The 16,944-nt window shown below is 38.5% G+C and overlaps 1 protein-coding gene across 3 annotated transcripts in view; it reads left to right on the top strand.

The window, feature by feature from the left end:
* KITLG (KIT ligand) overlaps nucleotides 1–12,622 on the top strand; it is a 105,645-nt gene extending 93,023 nt beyond the window's left edge. For all 3 annotated transcript variants that reach the window (XM_061415703.1, XM_061415702.1, XM_061415701.1), the window contains one exon: nucleotides 8,286–12,622. Coding sequence is in view for 1 of the 3 variants with exons in the window: in XM_061415702.1 (XP_061271686.1) it covers nucleotides 8,286–8,318 (33 nt within the window). In the remaining 2 variants the exon portion in view is untranslated. The remainder of the gene's footprint in view (nucleotides 1–8,285) is intronic.
* Nucleotides 12,623–16,944: the final 4,322 nt, after the last annotated feature.

Raw genomic sequence — 16,944 nt, 5'->3', positions numbered from 1 at the left:
TATCTCATTTGTTAAATGCTCAATCAAGTGAAAACCAAAAACATTTCCCTGCTATTTTAAGGAAAAGGAGTAAAGGTCAAAATCCCTTATAGTCAGGAGAGGGAAAGTGTCAAGGTAAGGGGCCACCTGCCACATGACTGGTCCTTATTGTGCCTCATCACAGTCCAGAATCCCAGATGCACTGAATACAAGCCAGGGATAGATACCGTAGTTGTGTGGGTCTGTGGAGGGCTCAGGGAGAAGGGAGACCAGGAGAACATGACTAGAGGGCGCTGTTTTTTACGTCTCCTCTCCCCTCTCCTGTCTTAGCTTCCAAAAAAGTTGCAGATGTGGTGCGGGGAGCACCCCGAATGGCATTAACCTGATCCAGCATCATGCATGCTCTTCCCATTGTACTGCTGCCAACTGGCTATCAATTCTGTTCTGCCCATTAACTCCCGTGTATTCCAGTGGGGTATGAGTGTTCTTTCATTTTTCTAAATCTTCCATTCTTCCCCTGCACCCCCTCGTGGCTGGAGGATCATTTATTTGCCCAGATTATTATAGACATGGTCTCTGGGGAGCTTTGCCCTTTACTTTCATGTCACTGTCCTTCCAGCTCTCCCTTCTGTCCCAGATTCAGAGATTTCTCTCTACAGTGAATCTTCTGCAGGGAAACTGGGTCACAGAGTCTCTTGTCTCCTCCAGGAAATCACTTTTTATCAAACGCCATTTTTTAGCAACCCAAAATAACATCATATAATAATAGTAATTATGTCGCATATGTCTCTCACACTTAACCCTGCTATTATGCAGACTTCATTTTTACCTTGAATCATGCCCTTGATCACCATGTCTGGGGCATGAATAGCACCCTCTCTTTTTTCTGCTCCCATCCTAGCCCTCTCTAGACTCTGTTTCCTATCAAATACTGTAAAGGAACACTTGACTCTCTTTATTTTCAGGCCCAGTATTCCCTAAGCTGAAATCATTGTTATTCCTAAAAACTTAACTTTTCTGCCCTTGAATCCCAGTACAAACCTACTGCTTCTTCCCTATCTGCCGTTTCAGTTCCCTTAAGCCAGACATCCACCGAGCACACATTAAGTGGTTAATTGAACCTTCAAGGTTCAAGTAATGTCCTCTGTAATTTGCTTTTGGATGGCATCACTGGGATCCTGTTTTGGCATACAGGTCATGTGGTGTTTAATTGTGGTACTTGTCCTGTGACATTTGGAGAATGGATTTTGATGGAAAAGCCCAGGGCACTGGCCAAAGAGGGTAAAAAATGATGGCATTTTAAAGGCTGTAGTCAAGCAACTAACACATGTCTACCAGAGGACACGCAAGGGCAGGAACCAAGGCTGTCTGGTTCTTGCTGTATCTCCTCACGAGCACCCCACTTGTTGCCTAAGCATTGTAGGCACTTAGTCAATGTCTATTGAATAAGTGATTGAGGCAATAAACAAACCCTAAATGAAAAGCTTAATAAGTGGTAAGGAATATAGTTCTTGTGAAATGACCTTTTTTAAAAGGTTTTTTGTTTTACAAGATAAGTATGTTTTAGAGATCTGCTGTACAAGATAATGCTTAGAGTTTAAAACAATCTATATTGTGTATTTAAAAATGTGTTCAGAGGGTGGATCTTGTGTTGTGTTCTTACTGCAATAAGGTAAGATGAACAATCTTTTAAAAAGTGCAGTAAGGTTTATTTTTATCTTATATGTGTGTGTTTAAGTTGCTGATTTTGGTCAGGACAGCAAAGTGTGTACAGCAAGGGGAAGATAGTCATATAGGAAACAGTTAACTTATTTTCTTAGAATCTGAGATATTACTCATATAATTAAATTAATGAAAATGAAGCAGGTTAAAGAAGCCCCAGATTGTTTAGGAATAAACTCATCACATAATAATTGAGGAGTTGGTGTGAAATAGATGACCTTACCGGAGAAGGCAATGGCAGCCCACTCCAGTACTCTTGCCTGGAAAATCCCATGGACGGAGGAGCCTGGTAGGCTGCAGTCCATGGGGTCGCTAGGAGTCGGACACAACTGAGCGACTTCACTTTCACTTTTCACTTTCATGCATTGGAGAAGGAAATGTCAACCCACTCCAGTGTTCTTGTCTGGAGAATCCCAGGGACGGGGAGCCTGGTGGGCTGCCGTCTATGGGGTCGCACAGAGTCGGACACGACTGAAGCAACTTAGCAGCAGATGACCTTACTCATCATCATCTTGGCAAAGCTCTCTCAAGGCTCAGGTCAGAAACCATCCCCTCTGAAAAGCTGACTTTCCAAATGAAAGTAATCTCTATGATTTCCCAGGTGGCTCAGTGGTAAAGAAATCCACGTGCCGATGTAGTAGACACAGGAGGTGTAGGTTCAATCCCTGGGCCAGGAAGATCCTCTGGAGGAGGAAATGACAGCCCACTCCAGTATTCTTGCCTGGCAAATCCCAGGGACTGAGGAGCCTGGCAGGCTACAGTCCTTGGGGTTGCAAAAAGTGGGACCCGACTGAGCATGCACACACAATTATATTTCATATTACATTTCATACCATACTAATAAATTAGGAAGGCATCACATTTACTTACATACACTTTTTGTGTCCTCTTGTAAACCATAAGCTCTGAGAGGACAGGACTCATTTCTGAATTTCTTTATGGAATCCCAGTAAGCTATATAGTTTATACTAAGCACAGGCAAGTGATGATGACTGTATCTGTTGAATAAACGAAGAGATGAATGACTACATCAAAGAACTGCAATAATGTGAGAATAAATTTTATGTAGTAAAAACACATGTGTGTGGGTAGAAGTAATTAACAATCAAATGTTGAGGGAAAGATAGATATAAAAGGAAGTAAAAAGCAGCTCATTATCATGAATCTGCAAACCCCAAAGTAAAAATGTGAATGTATCATTTGTGACCATTTATTGAGCACCCACTACATAAAGAAAGCTTTGTTCTCTGTAACAATAGAGATTAAAACCTGCCAAGGAAATTTGAATATAATTTGGGGAAAGGGATGTGGTGGAGGGAGAATAGGCTGTGGCATGCTAGGCGAGGAAGTCTTCCAAGAAATAAGAGTAACCATAGTAAAAAGTATCAAAATAGAAATGAAATGTGAAGTTGTAATTATATATTTTAAAAATTGGATATAATTTGTATTATAGAAATTTTCTTGGTTAACAAAAAAGGGAAAATATAAGGAATGACTCAGGTTTGTAGCAAAAATTTCTCCCTGAACTAAAACAAATTAAACCAGGACAAATATTGGAACGCTAGAATTGAAAACATATGGAATAGTTAGATCTCCAACCTATAACTGGAAAATGAAGAGGAGGGTTTGATATTCTAAATACAGGGAAGGGATGTAGATAATGAGCCAGAAAGAAAAAGAAGTTGCCTCTAGGAGAAAATATACTAAAGCTGCGATTATTTGACATCAAATGTGAAATTATCTCTGAAAAGTTAAAAATGTATTTAGTCAACTAGCTGATGACAAGTATTCATATGTGACATCCCAGAATTTTTCACTTATTAGGTTGCCTGTAGCACAGTTTAGGAGAGAGAAATAGAGTAGATCATAGTACATATTCCTCTTCATTCTAACCACAAATATGATACCAACAAGCTCTAGTATAGCAAAACTTACTATAACCTAGTTCTGTCCTCAGATTGCTTATGGCCTACAAAAGGAGATAAGACATATGTATAAATAATCTATTTTTTAAAGCACCAAAGGAGGTGTTGGTTAAAAATCAACAGAAGGAGCTGACAGAAATGTAGTAAAGAATCAAAGATCAAACCATTGTATATGGTTGTCAAGGATATACCCTCAACATAACTCTAGATAATGAATGATATGGACGGCATCCTTTAGAATTGCACTACCCACATACAGTTGTCTTAGAACTGACTCATTGGAAAAGACCCTGATGCTGGGAACGATTGAAGGCAGGAGGAGAAGGGGATGACAGAGGATGAGACGTTTGGATGGCATCACTGCCTCGATGGACATGAGCAAGCTCTGGGAGTTGGACAGGGAAGCCTGATATGCTGCAGTCCATCAGGTTGCAAAGAGTTGGACATGACTAAGCGACTGAACTGATAAAATTGTTTTATTTAACAGGGGAGCGAAAGCACTAGGGGAAAAGCTTCACTGTGTAGGTGATGGAGGTGGCATTTGTGTTGAGCTAGGTCTTAAATGATTGGTAAAATTTTATTGGCAGTCAGGAAGGTGCTGCAAATGGAATAAGCTAAATCAGAAGACCAAAAGTACAGACTGTGTTCAAGGGTTTATACAGCTGGAGATCACACATAGAGGGTTTAAATGCTAAGAAAGGATGGACATCAGTGTGAAAGGGTCTGAATTCCAATATATAGGGCGTACACACTATTGAGTCACATAAGGAGTTGTTGGAGGGTTTAGAAAAAATGTGAGTAATACAATCAAAGCAGAGGTTTAGGAAAGTAATCAGATGTTGATGTGGCCGGATGGATGGGAGTGGTGAACTGGAGTCAGGAAGTCCACTTAGGAGTGGATTTTCAAACAGATGTGAGAGAATGACAACTTGAGCTAGGGTCACAGCCATGGAAATAGGAAAGCACAGGCCATTTTGGAGACACAGCAGATAAAGAATCAAGTCCTAGTTGCTGATGGGATGTAAGGCTTGATATTATAGCACTCAGGGATGCATGTGCTCAGTCGAGTCTGATTGTTTGTGGCCCCATGGACTGTAGTCTGCCAGGCCCCTCTGCCCATGAAATTTTCCAGGCAAGAATACTGGAGTAGAGTGCCGTTTCCTTCTTCAGAGGATCTTACTGACCCAGGAATCAAACCCACATCTCCTGCATTGGCATGTGGATTCTTGATGATTTAGAGCCTATAAGACCAACCAGATGTCAAGCACCATTAGAAAAAAATGGGAGAAAGAGATGTTAGTAATTATTAACCAGTGGCCAAATATGTTGCACTGGAACTTCAGTGAACAGTCAGGGATGGAAATAATAGATTTGGGATTGGGAAGTCATCTACAAAGAATTTTAATTGAGACCTCAGGGGAAGGTTTTGCATAATCATGGCAAAAGCCCAGTTTGGTTGGGGGTAAACAGCATAAGTCCACAGACATTCAGATAGCAGTGTTTGTAGACTTATCCCAGCATAGTAAGTGGAGAAAGTAATTCTTATTATAATTAGGCTGGCGGAGAGATTTATAAAAGAAACACAACTTGGAAGTTTCCAGTGGATCTGAGCTAAGACAGAAGAAGGGAGATCCTAGAATTGGAATAGGGATGAGGGCAAGTTGTGTGGAGACATTTAATGTACAGGGCTCAGGAATGGTTGGTTACCAAAGGGCCGGATCTCTGACTCTTTACCACGTATTTCCTAAGGTTTGGTTGATACACTGTGATGCAGAGGATTGGAAGGAATTAGTCTTAGGTTCAAACCTTGAGCTGCACCTTAACCAGCTGTAGGTTCCTGGATGAGTCAGTTGTTTTTGACCCCAGGTTTTTCAAATATAACTGAAAGGATAATAATGCTCACCCTGTTTATTTCATGAGGTTGTTGTAAGAATCCAGGGTATCATTATAAAAATAGTAGTTTTGTTCTATAGGAAACCAGTTGTTGGCTTTTAAATGTTTTGTGGTTTTTTTTTTGCTAAATGATCCAAAGGCAAAGTCAGAAGACTTTCTGACTTCTCTCTTGTTTCTCTCTGCTTAAGTTTAGAATTTCAAATTCTTCATAGCTTTCCAAAAAAATATGTATTTTTTTTGCCTTTTGTTAGTTCCTTCTGCTTTTCTAACCAAGCTTTATTTTTTAAACTTGGTAATTTGTATTTCTGAAATTTTCTCTTAATGTCTGTTAATTTTTCCTTCAGGATTTAATTCTGCTTTCCTAAATATAATTTTCCTATTTTTCAGAGTTTGGCAAATTGTCATATAATACAGTTTTTAGTATATTATTACATTTTATATATTTATATTTTTAGTAAATTACATTTAGAGAATATACAAAATATTATATTTAGAGATTATATACATCTAGTATATTACTGGAAAAAACACTCATACACTCATAAAGTTTTTAATATAGCCTGTGTATTGATCTCAAACATTTTAAAACCAGTGACCTCTGATTCTTTGGATTGATAAATAAGGACAAAAATAGGTAAAGAGTAGGGGGCTTCTTTGGGGGCTCAGATGATAAATAATCCACCTACAAGGCAGGAGACTCAGGTTCCATCCCTGGGCCGGGAAGATTCCGTGGAGAAGGGAATGGCAACCCACTCCAGTATTCTTGCCTGGAAGATCCCATGAAGAGAGGAGCCTGGTGGGCTACACTCCATGGGAGTCATTCATAGTCAGACACAGCAGAATGACTAACACTGTAACTTTTCACAGGGAAGAAACTAAATGCAAAATACACATTTATTTAGGGGTTGTGACTAAAGATAACATATAAATGCTGCCTATAATTAAAAAAAAAAAGGAAGTGCAAACACTTCAGTTGAGAGTTGAAAAATCCGGGACTTCCCTGGTGGCATAGTGCATAAGAATCCACCTGCCAGTGCAGATTCAATCTCTGGTCCAGGAAGATTCCATATGCTATGGAGCAGCTAAGCCCGGGTGCCACAACTCCTGAGCCCACGTGCCTAGAGCCTGTGCTGCTCAACAAAAGAAACCACCGCAATGAGAAGCCCTCGCCCTGCAATGAAGACTAGCCCCCACTCACCACAACTAGAGAAAGCAATGAAGACCCAGCACAACCAAAAATAAATCAATTAATTAAAATAATAATAAAAAGTTGAAAAGTCTGAAAGCTGAGTCTGTAGCTCAGCGGTTTAACCCCAGCACTGAAAAGCTAGAACAGAGTCTGGCTTTCATGATTCAACAAGTACAATAAGCTGCTCTGAGGCCAAATGAACTTCCCCAGAGGCTTTGTCAGAATGTGGTGACAGGATTTCTTTGTTTCTTTTTTGGCACACAGTACTGGCGATCTTGCTGCTGTTCTTTCCTTGGTTGGTAGACGTGATTGCTAGAACCTGGGTAGGCAGTCAAGACCCTGGTGCTGCTCAGTGGCTGGGAGGCTGCTATTTATGGGATCCCTGATATATTTCATGCCACTCCACTTCTCCACTCTGACACCGCCACTGTCCCTCATGCCTCACTGCCTGTCTACAACCTTTTCATAGCCTTGTTAGAGAAGTTCACGGCTACACAGATTGATAATTCTCATCACAAATGGAGATCATCTGTGGTGTGCCTGGGGATATGAAAGCCACAGGGCATTCATTCATCCACTCCATGTTCAAGATGTATTTATCAAATATAAGTGGGACTTCCCTTGTGGCTCTGTGGTAAAGAATCTGCCCACCAATGCAAGAGATGCTAGAGACATGGGTTCAATCCCTGGGTCTGGAAGATCCTCTGGAGGAGGAAATAGCAACCCACTCCAGTATTCTCGCCTGGAAAATTCCATGGACAGAGGAGCCTGGTGAGCTACATACAGTCCGTGGGCTCACCAAGAGTCGGGCATGACTGAGCACGCACAGACCGACCACTCCAGCACTATCCAAGAGTAGAGCATTCCTATGAAACCTTTCTTAAACCAAAACGGCTTAAAGCAAAGACGCAATCATCTTAGGGCACATCTTACTAACAGGATGCACAAAATAAATTGAGGTGAAGCACAGACGCTTATAGACACAGTTCAAAGATAGAGTAACTTTATGCTGAGATTCTAAGTGTAATTCCAGGGAAAGAACTCGGTGGCAGTGCCAACTCTTACTGATGGGGCTGCACACTTACTGATAGGCTTATTGCAAAACAAACCCTGAATGCTTTGTCACTTTTTGCCTTTTTTCATAGAAGCAAAAATCCTCTTGAGATTTCTGTCGTGTGTTGAAAACAGGTACTAATGTAGGTCTTTTGTAAAAGCAAAGTAAAGGGAACTTGGAAAAAGCAGGGGATAACTGTATGGATTTTGTACCAGGCACTGTAGTTGCTGGAATACAGCAGCGAAAAAGATCAACAAAGCTCCATGTCCTCAGAGGGCTTACATTCTAATGGGAAGACATACTAAGTAAAAAGATCATTTCCGATTTTGTAAAATGTTACTAGAGAGATCAGAGAGTGATCACTAATATCTAGGAAAATATTTGTCAAGTTACTCTAGGCTGTGAAGCATACATTGTAAATCTAGTACTCATTCTGTAGGCACATGAAGTTAGCTACTGAGAATGAAAAGAAGGCAGAAAGCAGATATGCTATATAATTTCTCTCTTTTCCTTTCTTCTCTAGGCGGGTAACAGTTCATGTTTGCTTCATAAATGAAGCAGCTTTAAACAAATTCCTATTCTGTCTGGAGTGACAGACCGCATCTTTATCTGTTCTTGCTACCCATGACTCTCTATGGATGATTGAGAAATTGGAACAAAGTGTTTTACTGTGAAACTGGCACTGAATTAATCATCTATAAAGAAGAACTTGTATGGAGCGGGACTCTATTTTAAGGACCTACAGGGAGTTGTGGTCTCAATTAGAACTTGCAAACTGATATTGGGAGAGAAAGCACGTGTCCCAGATTGCACATACAATTTTGCATGCCTCCAGAAGCATCTAACTGCTGAAAAAAACCACATAGCTTTATTTTACAGTGACAACCTGCAGTTCATAGTTATCTTGGTCTGCAAGTAGATTTCAGCCTGGATAGTGGGGGGTGGGGGTCATCATTTGTATCAAAGGGATCTAGAAAATGTTCAAAAAACAAAAACTCAATAGCATCATCCACTGTTCATTTAGAAAGCAGTGGACACAGTGTGGGAGTAGGTGCAGGTCCGCCTCATAGCTGCTGATCAGTGAGGGATGTGGGTCTGAGCTTGGGTCTCTTCCTGACATAGAAGGTGCTCACACGTATACCACGAGACAAATGGACATAGTTGGCTGGCTCTATCCATACAAGCTAGCCAGTACTGAATGACAACATGATGCCTTTGCAGAGAAGAGACTCCTAGAGGGTTGTCACACGAAGAAGCTGTGGACACTGATCAGCAGAAGCATCTGCCGAGGAGGACATCTGGCACCCCTAGTGACGCCGGCCTTTGCCCTTGCCCACTCCACAGTGTATAAATTGTGCTTGCAAAATATATTACAAAATGTTTATATTCTAAAACTATTACAGAGTTATGTAAAGGGACTTAGGAGGAATCACTGAATGTATGGAGGCCCCATTTTCAATTTCTGCTGTGGGAGAGAGGAAAATAAACTAAATAAGATATTTAGTATCTAAGATTAGAAAACTACACTCACATGCTGATAATGGGTGTTGAAAATTAGGTGACTTGGCTTTTACAAGAATGCAGGGAATCAGGTAACTTTAGTTATTTATACTATAATCACCATTATCTGTTTAAAGGATCCATTTATTTAAAATCAGGCACTCTATATTCATTAAGGTTTATGAATTAAAAATAAAAAGAGAGCTTTATGTAGTTATGCATGTCAGTTTGCTATTAAAATATGCGACAGCGTTTTTGTCATATTAAGTGAATTTGGCAGGAATTCCCAAGATGGACATTGCGTTTTTAAACCAGAACTTGTAAAGACATTAAGTGAATTTCCCTTGCCAGTTTTCTTTTTTTATATAAAAGGAATATCTGACTAAGGTCAAAGAATGATTTCTTATGGTTTATTTTGATGAAGATTCTTTCAGTATGTCATGAACATAAAGGAATCCAAAGCTTTCCTTCTAACTTCATCCTTGTGATAACATTATTGCCATATCCTACCACCATAAGATGACCTTCAATGCAGTGACACAGAAGGGCATGAACAACTGATACTTTTTATTTGACTTTACTAGTCCAAGAATTTCTAGTAGAGTTGGATTTTAGCTTATGTTCACTGCTAATTAGAATACAACTCCAGTAAGTGGCCTTTGCTCTTTTTTATACCAAAGAGCTCAGATGATTTCTATGACCCTTGTCTTCTCTAAAGTGCTGTGGTTCCTCAAATACTAGTCATTTCTCTAAGATACAACCCAGGTGCTTTGGGAAGCTGCATGAATTTATTTAGGCCCTCAAATATCCCATGATACAACTATGATATGTATAATAAAAGAGATCAAGTTAATGGCTGTAAGGACCTGTCTCAGTGTGTGATACTGTTTTGAATAGACATAGATTAACCTGAGTATGTGTAAGTCACGTATAGATTGAGAAGACTGATACTTCTCAATCTAATAGTTTATTTCAGCAATGGTTTCGATTTTCATATGTATGTGAAAATGCTGCTTAATGAGCTTCAGAGTACAATAAATGTACTTTTGTTCTCAAAACTGGTAGCTGGGTTTTTAACACTCAAGGACATGGTCCTAAATCAATAGAGTTAAATAAACAAATTCAGCAAGTTATGAAATCTGGCATGGTAGGGTGTGGGGAGATGTATTCTGCCTAATTAAATGTATTGGTTCATTGATAGTTGTATGGATACCAATATTTTAAAACACTAAAATTCAATAAAATACATGAACAATAGAAAAATGCTGAACATTACTTTGGATGGTAGTTGCTTGGGAATTAACTGTCATATCTGCTTGGAGATTAACGTATATAGCTTTGCTTTATTTTATCCAGTATGTGTTCTGAATAGCCTTCATAAATCATGGAAAACTCATAACTGATATCTTAAACAGTGAAATCACCCTATAAATTGGTGCCATGTATCTGATAGTCTTCTTTTGTAATGTTTTAAAATTGTCTTTTAAAATAATTTCAGAAGTCTTCAGATTCTAAATTATACTAAAAGCTTTGTACCTCTTTGGTAGAACCCAAATCTATACAGAAACTGGCTCTGTGATAAATGATGCCTGCCCAGTGATATCGAAGTGTTGCTGGATTTTGTATTGTAATCTGTTGTGCTTACCACACTGCCACTTTTTAATGAGTCAGAGATGTTGATTTTTTTCAACACTTTAATAGAACAATACCCTCTTTAAAAAGGACTAAGTATGTGAAAATGACAATTTATGATAAAGTATGTTCACAATGAAACATTTGCTTTTAGTAAGAATTAAAGTACTTTGGAGAAACTTTGTGGCATATTTTGATATTCCAATTCAAATGAAAATTTAAATTAATAGAAAAATCCATTCAGAATTCATAGATAGTTCTTCATGTTTTTCTGCAGCTAGTTTCTGGTTTCAAAATGTAAGTATGGGGCTTTTAGCCATTGCCTACCTATTCTGACTTAACTAAAAAATACATTTTTCAAAAAGGCAGTTTGACATAGTGGGATGGATATTAGGAAAAATTGTCAGGAGCTTCCACTTTGCTGTTAACCTGTATTGATAAATCACTGCCCTTCTTTGGATCTCAGTTTTTTATTTATCTGTGTGGTGAAGTCAGGTCATACCATAGACGTGAGAGAAACCTATTGATATGTGAATGACAAAGATGATAGATAAGAGCTGAAGCTATTGTATACAGAATATCCAACTATGATCTCTGTGAATAAGCAATTTGAACATAAAAAGCTATGGCTGTTCTTGTTTGTAATGTAAATATGGTCCATTCTTAAAGTGAAATTCAGTCTACTGTAGGTTGAATTGGATAACCATTTACACAAGAGATGGCTTTTTCCTTTGCTTAAATAAACATTTTTGGATTACTTCTGAAGAATGAAAACCAAGAGTGTATTTTATCCAGGAAAATATACTATAAGATATGTGTAGCATTTGGAAGTGCACCAAATTAAGCATTTAAATCTCTCATTTTCTTAAAAGCTAAGGGCAGAAAATGTAAGATGTTCATAAAGTTTTTAACTGCCAAAAGATACTTTAGAATCCATTTGGAGATGGGTAAACCATAAATTAAATTTTAAAACTGGAAAATGGGATAAGAATTTTAAAGAAAGCCAGCTTGTTTTGAAACAGTATTATTTTGAAATTGGCATTAAAATACAAATATTCAGATTGAAATTCCAACCACTTTATTTGTTATAATGTTGCTGGAAATGCCCTTTGTGAAGATAAAATAATGGTACTTTCATTTCCTAAAAAGGTATTGTTTTAGAAATAATCCATATTATAATGGATATTCATGATCCTAAAAATGTTTCCTAAGCATTGTAAATTTATGTATAAGTGCCATCTACAATTACATCTTAATTGTATTTTTTTAAATAACATTATTTAAACTAAAAACCATAGTATTTTCAGTTGCTTAATTTCTGAGCTGTGACTCAATAAAAGTTTCCAATCAAAACATCCTATTCTCCTATATTCTAAGGATTAATGTGTGATTATAGTGTCCACTTGCCACTGTTTTTTTTTTAAATCAATGGACTTAAAGTATTCAGACATTTAGATGGATGTATAGATATATTGCTAGTTCAGTCATAGATTGGAGTTTGCATATTGTAATGTAAATGTCTTTCAACACTATTCTATAGTTTTATTATGACTGAAGTTTAATTAAATAAAAAAAGTTGTAAAATGTGATGTGTATGTGTATGTACTGTATGTGTACTTTTTAAAATAGGTATATGTTCTGACCCTTTTTTATACAGGTTTGAATTTGAAATTACATTATATATACATATACTTTATTGTTATAAATAAAGAATTTTATGCACCCAAAGTTGTCCTGTGATTTGATATCTTAAGGTTATCACACATGTTCATAATGTAGTTGATTGAGCATTTAAGCTAATCTCAATTTTTTTCTGTGGAAACATCAATCTGGATTTTGCTGTGATATGCACACAAGGAGATAAGAAATCAGTTTATTCCACAAAATAATGCCATTTGCAGCAACATGGATAGATCTAGAGATTGTCATACTAGTGAAGTCAGACAGAGAAAGAGAAATATCATATGACATCTCTTGTATGTGGAATGTAAAAAGAAATGATACAAATGAACTCACAAAACAGAAAGAGACTCACAGACTTAGAGAAGGAACTTACAGCTGCCAGTGGGGAAGGGATAGTTAAGGAGTTTGGAATCAACATATGCACACTGGTTTAGGCAATAAATAATCATCCTGCTTATAAACCCCTAGTTGGTACTGGACTCTTGAGAACATCCTCCAGCTTTATGACACAACACTTCACCCACCATTTCTTTTCAATTTTTCTGCGGATTTTCTCTGTACTCACATATTATGAACTTCCATCAATATAAGCCTAGATCATAATAGCCTTGTAATTGATCACAGTTCTCAATTACTGAGCACTTTTTCAATCAGTTCCTCTGTTAGAGTGAATACTATGGAGACGATGGATAATATTTTTCTCTGGTTAAAACACTGAAATGGCTTCTTCTTATTTTTAGGAGAGAACCCAAACTCAACATAGTTTTCAAGGCCCTCCTTGACCCACCTCATTATTTTTCTTGGGGGAGAGGTGGGGTGGGGACGTTTGCTAATAGTTTGTTTTCCCCTTTAAGTTATCAATTATACAACGACTAGGACTGAATATTTATATCACTTCATTCTCCAAATTTGCACTTTTCCTTGTGGATCGGCTGATAAAGAATCCACCTGCAGTGCCGGAGACCTGGGTTCGATCCCTGGGTTGGGAAGATCCCTGGAGAAGGAAAACGCTACCCGCTCCTGTAGTCTGGCCTGGAGAATTCCATGGACTGTACAGTCCATGGGCTGGCAAAGAATTGGACACGACCAAGCAGCTTTCACTCATTCTCATTCTCCAAATTTAATGCAAATAAAGTATGGAATTGAAACAAATTTTATCTGAATTAGATATTACCTATTGCAGTGTTCAATAAGTTATTTTCTGTAAATTTTTGTGGACAATTTGATACATATGCAAAAGTAGACAGAGCAGTGTAATGAAACTCCACATAAACATAACCTAACTTCAACCTTACTCAACTTGTGAATGATCTTATTTTATCTAAGTCTCCTATTTATTCCTCTTATCCACTCCCCCTTTCATATTATTTTTAGGCTGATACCTACAAATAGTTGATCAGTAAATATATATGCATCTCTAAATTATGACTTTTAAAACATCATCCTAATACCCTTGTCACACCTAGGAGAAAGTAATAATTCTTTAATACCAAAGACCCAAGGGACTTTCCTAGTGGTCCAGTGGTTAAGAATCTGCTTTGCATTGCAGGGGACATGGGTTCAAATCCAGGTCGGGGAACTAAGATCCCACATGATATGGAGCAACCAAGTCCACACACCGCAACTACTGAGCCCATGTGCCACAGCTGGAGAGTCTGCACCACAATGAAAGATCCTGTGTGGCACAATGAAAAGCCCATGTGCCACAGCTAAGACCCACTTCAGCCAAATAAATATTAAGAAAAGACTCAATAAGTATTCATATTTTGATTTTCTCACATCATCATGCACTGTAGTATTTCAGTATAAAATAAAGGTAAAATTCTCCCTCCAACATTAGTTAGTTCCTCCAGAAGAAAACACTTATCTCTTGTTAGCCATCAGAAATACTGTGTATATACATTTATATGCAATACTATATTCTCTAACCTTACCCCCTACCATAGCCCGGAAATTATATCTGGACATAGAAATGGTAATAGAACATGTGCCCTTTGGAATTCCAGTCCATACTTAGCAAAATCCAATGTACTTTTAGAAATTTTTCTTCCAAATTAAAATGAGGCTCTCTTTTGAGGATATATCTGCCTCTTCAGCCCTTTCAGTTGGTGGCTGCATTTCTTCCATAACTGGGTCTGGAAGTGGGTTATCTGCTCCTCATTGCTGCTTCTGGGTATTTCTTTCCTATTCCCTAATTCCTCCAATTATTTGCACCTCATTTTATCAAATTACATACCCATTGCTATTCATTGTTACTTTCATGTACTAACTCCCAGGTTCTTCTTCACTTCTTGTTGGTATGAGCACCAAGGTTCTCTGTCACCCAACTCATTTGTACTCCTGTCTTAATTCTTGGGAATTTGATACACATATAAGGGATCCTTTCAATATCCTGTCCTTTCAGGTCTTTGAAAAGTCTCTCCCAGTGAGCCAGTCCTCAACACCACCCTACCCACTCAGTCTGATGCTAACCCTGCAGGCTTTGTCATTGCCATTAACAGCAACTCATCCGAATCTCAATTCCATGCACCCCATTTCTTGTCATCATTCCGTGTCTTTCCAGTTTACTTCCTCATGCATTCAATTCTAACAATCCTGTGATCCACAAGACCTCTCAACCTATTGATTTTTACCACTTTTCACTAACCATCAACTTTTGATAACCTTTCTCCTCTCCTTACACGGGTTAAAATTCACAATCCAGTTTTAAAATCACTCTCTGCAACATCTTCTTCCCCCTTGATCCCTCTCACTTTGCAATATTTGCTTGGCAATGATGCCCTGTTCAAATCCAGTTCTCCACCCACTCTTTGGTCTATAATTGTGTGACTAAACATGGCCAGAGTGTAATACACCATCACACCTACTGGTTTTTCTATAAATTCCTCCCCAAGAACATGAAGTAGGTCCTAATGCCATTCAATAATTATATTTCCCTAGTCTATTTCCATTCTCATAGATACTTCATATGTTATTTTCTTTCTCAAACTACCCACTTCATTCCTCATTCTCATGGTTATCCATCCTGATTGCTATTTCTCCTTGAAAGATGAAGAAAATAAAAGAGACCTTCCAAAGACTCTTGGGCACATGGAGGGTGATTTTCTGTGAAGCTGAAGAAGCTTAAATGCCTGGTCCTTTCTTACACAGTTCTTTTATAAGTCATAGGAAGGGGACTAGCAATGTATTCTCACAGAAATATATTTTTGTAAAATTTGCCATCATTTCCATTTATCTTTAGGTTATTAGTAGGTTTTCTGTGTGGCAGTGGCTTCCAGCAACTGTCCCACTGACCACTGTGGGCACTAGGGCATCATGACCCAAAGGTGTGTGGTCAGAGGCTGTATTATGAGGCCCTGGTGAATGTGTCCTGTGGACTGACCCCAGAAGTATATCAATGATGGAGGAGAAACAAGGTTTAAAATGAACGGAACCGAAGCCAATTTAGGGAAAACTGTCACAATCATCATAAATGATTGTAAATTGTAAATGGAAGACTCTGCAGGTCTCATTAATGCTTCATCAAAATAGTAGCTTTCAGGCTTCCTTGGTGGCGCAGTGGATAAGAATCTGCCTGCCAATGCAGAGGGCACAAGTTCAACCCCTGGTCCAGGAAGATTCCACATGCCTTGGAACAACTAAACTGGTGAGCCTCAACTACTGAAGCCCCTGCGCCCTAGAGCCTTCAGGCCACAACTACTGCGCCTGCGTGCTGCGGCCAGTGAAGCCTGAGCACCCAGAGCCTGTGCTCTGCAACAAGACGTCACTGAAAAGAGAAGGCTATGCACCACTTGCTAATACTAAAGTCTGCACACAGCAATTAAGACCCAGTGCGCACCACTTACTGCTGCTCGAGAAAGCCTGCGCACACCAACAAAGACCCAGTGCAACTGGGAAAAAAAAGCAGTGTCTTTCCTCAGCCAGAAAATCCTCAGTCATGCAGAGTATACATTTATTAACAAGTCATACTTTGTTCCCCCTCTTAATAGTGAGGAAGCACAATAGAATTTAACTAAATTGCCATGTTTATGGAACCAGAGAATCTGTACATAAGGACACATGTTCTAGGCTTCTCCATGTACTGGTCTTGACAAATACACAGCACTGTCTATCCCCATTATAGCATCAGGCAGAACTGTTTCATTGGTCGAAAATATCCCTTGTGCTTTACATATTCAATATTCCTTCCCTCCCCTGTACCTCTGGAAACCATTGATTTTTATCTTTATAGTTTTTTCTTTTTCCAGAACGTCATATAATTGAAATCCTACAATAGATAGATAGCCTTTTCAGACAGGCTTCTTTCATTCAGCAATACAAATCAGAGATTTGTCTATGTCTTTCATGGCTTAAGCTCATTTCTTTTT

The sequence above is a fragment of the Bos javanicus genome, chromosome 5 (assembly GCF_032452875.1).
Source record: "Bos javanicus breed banteng chromosome 5, ARS-OSU_banteng_1.0, whole genome shotgun sequence".
In the NCBI taxonomy this organism is placed as follows: domain Eukaryota; kingdom Metazoa; phylum Chordata; class Mammalia; order Artiodactyla; family Bovidae; genus Bos; species Bos javanicus.
This window is presented reverse-complemented; position numbering and strand designations above follow the sequence as displayed.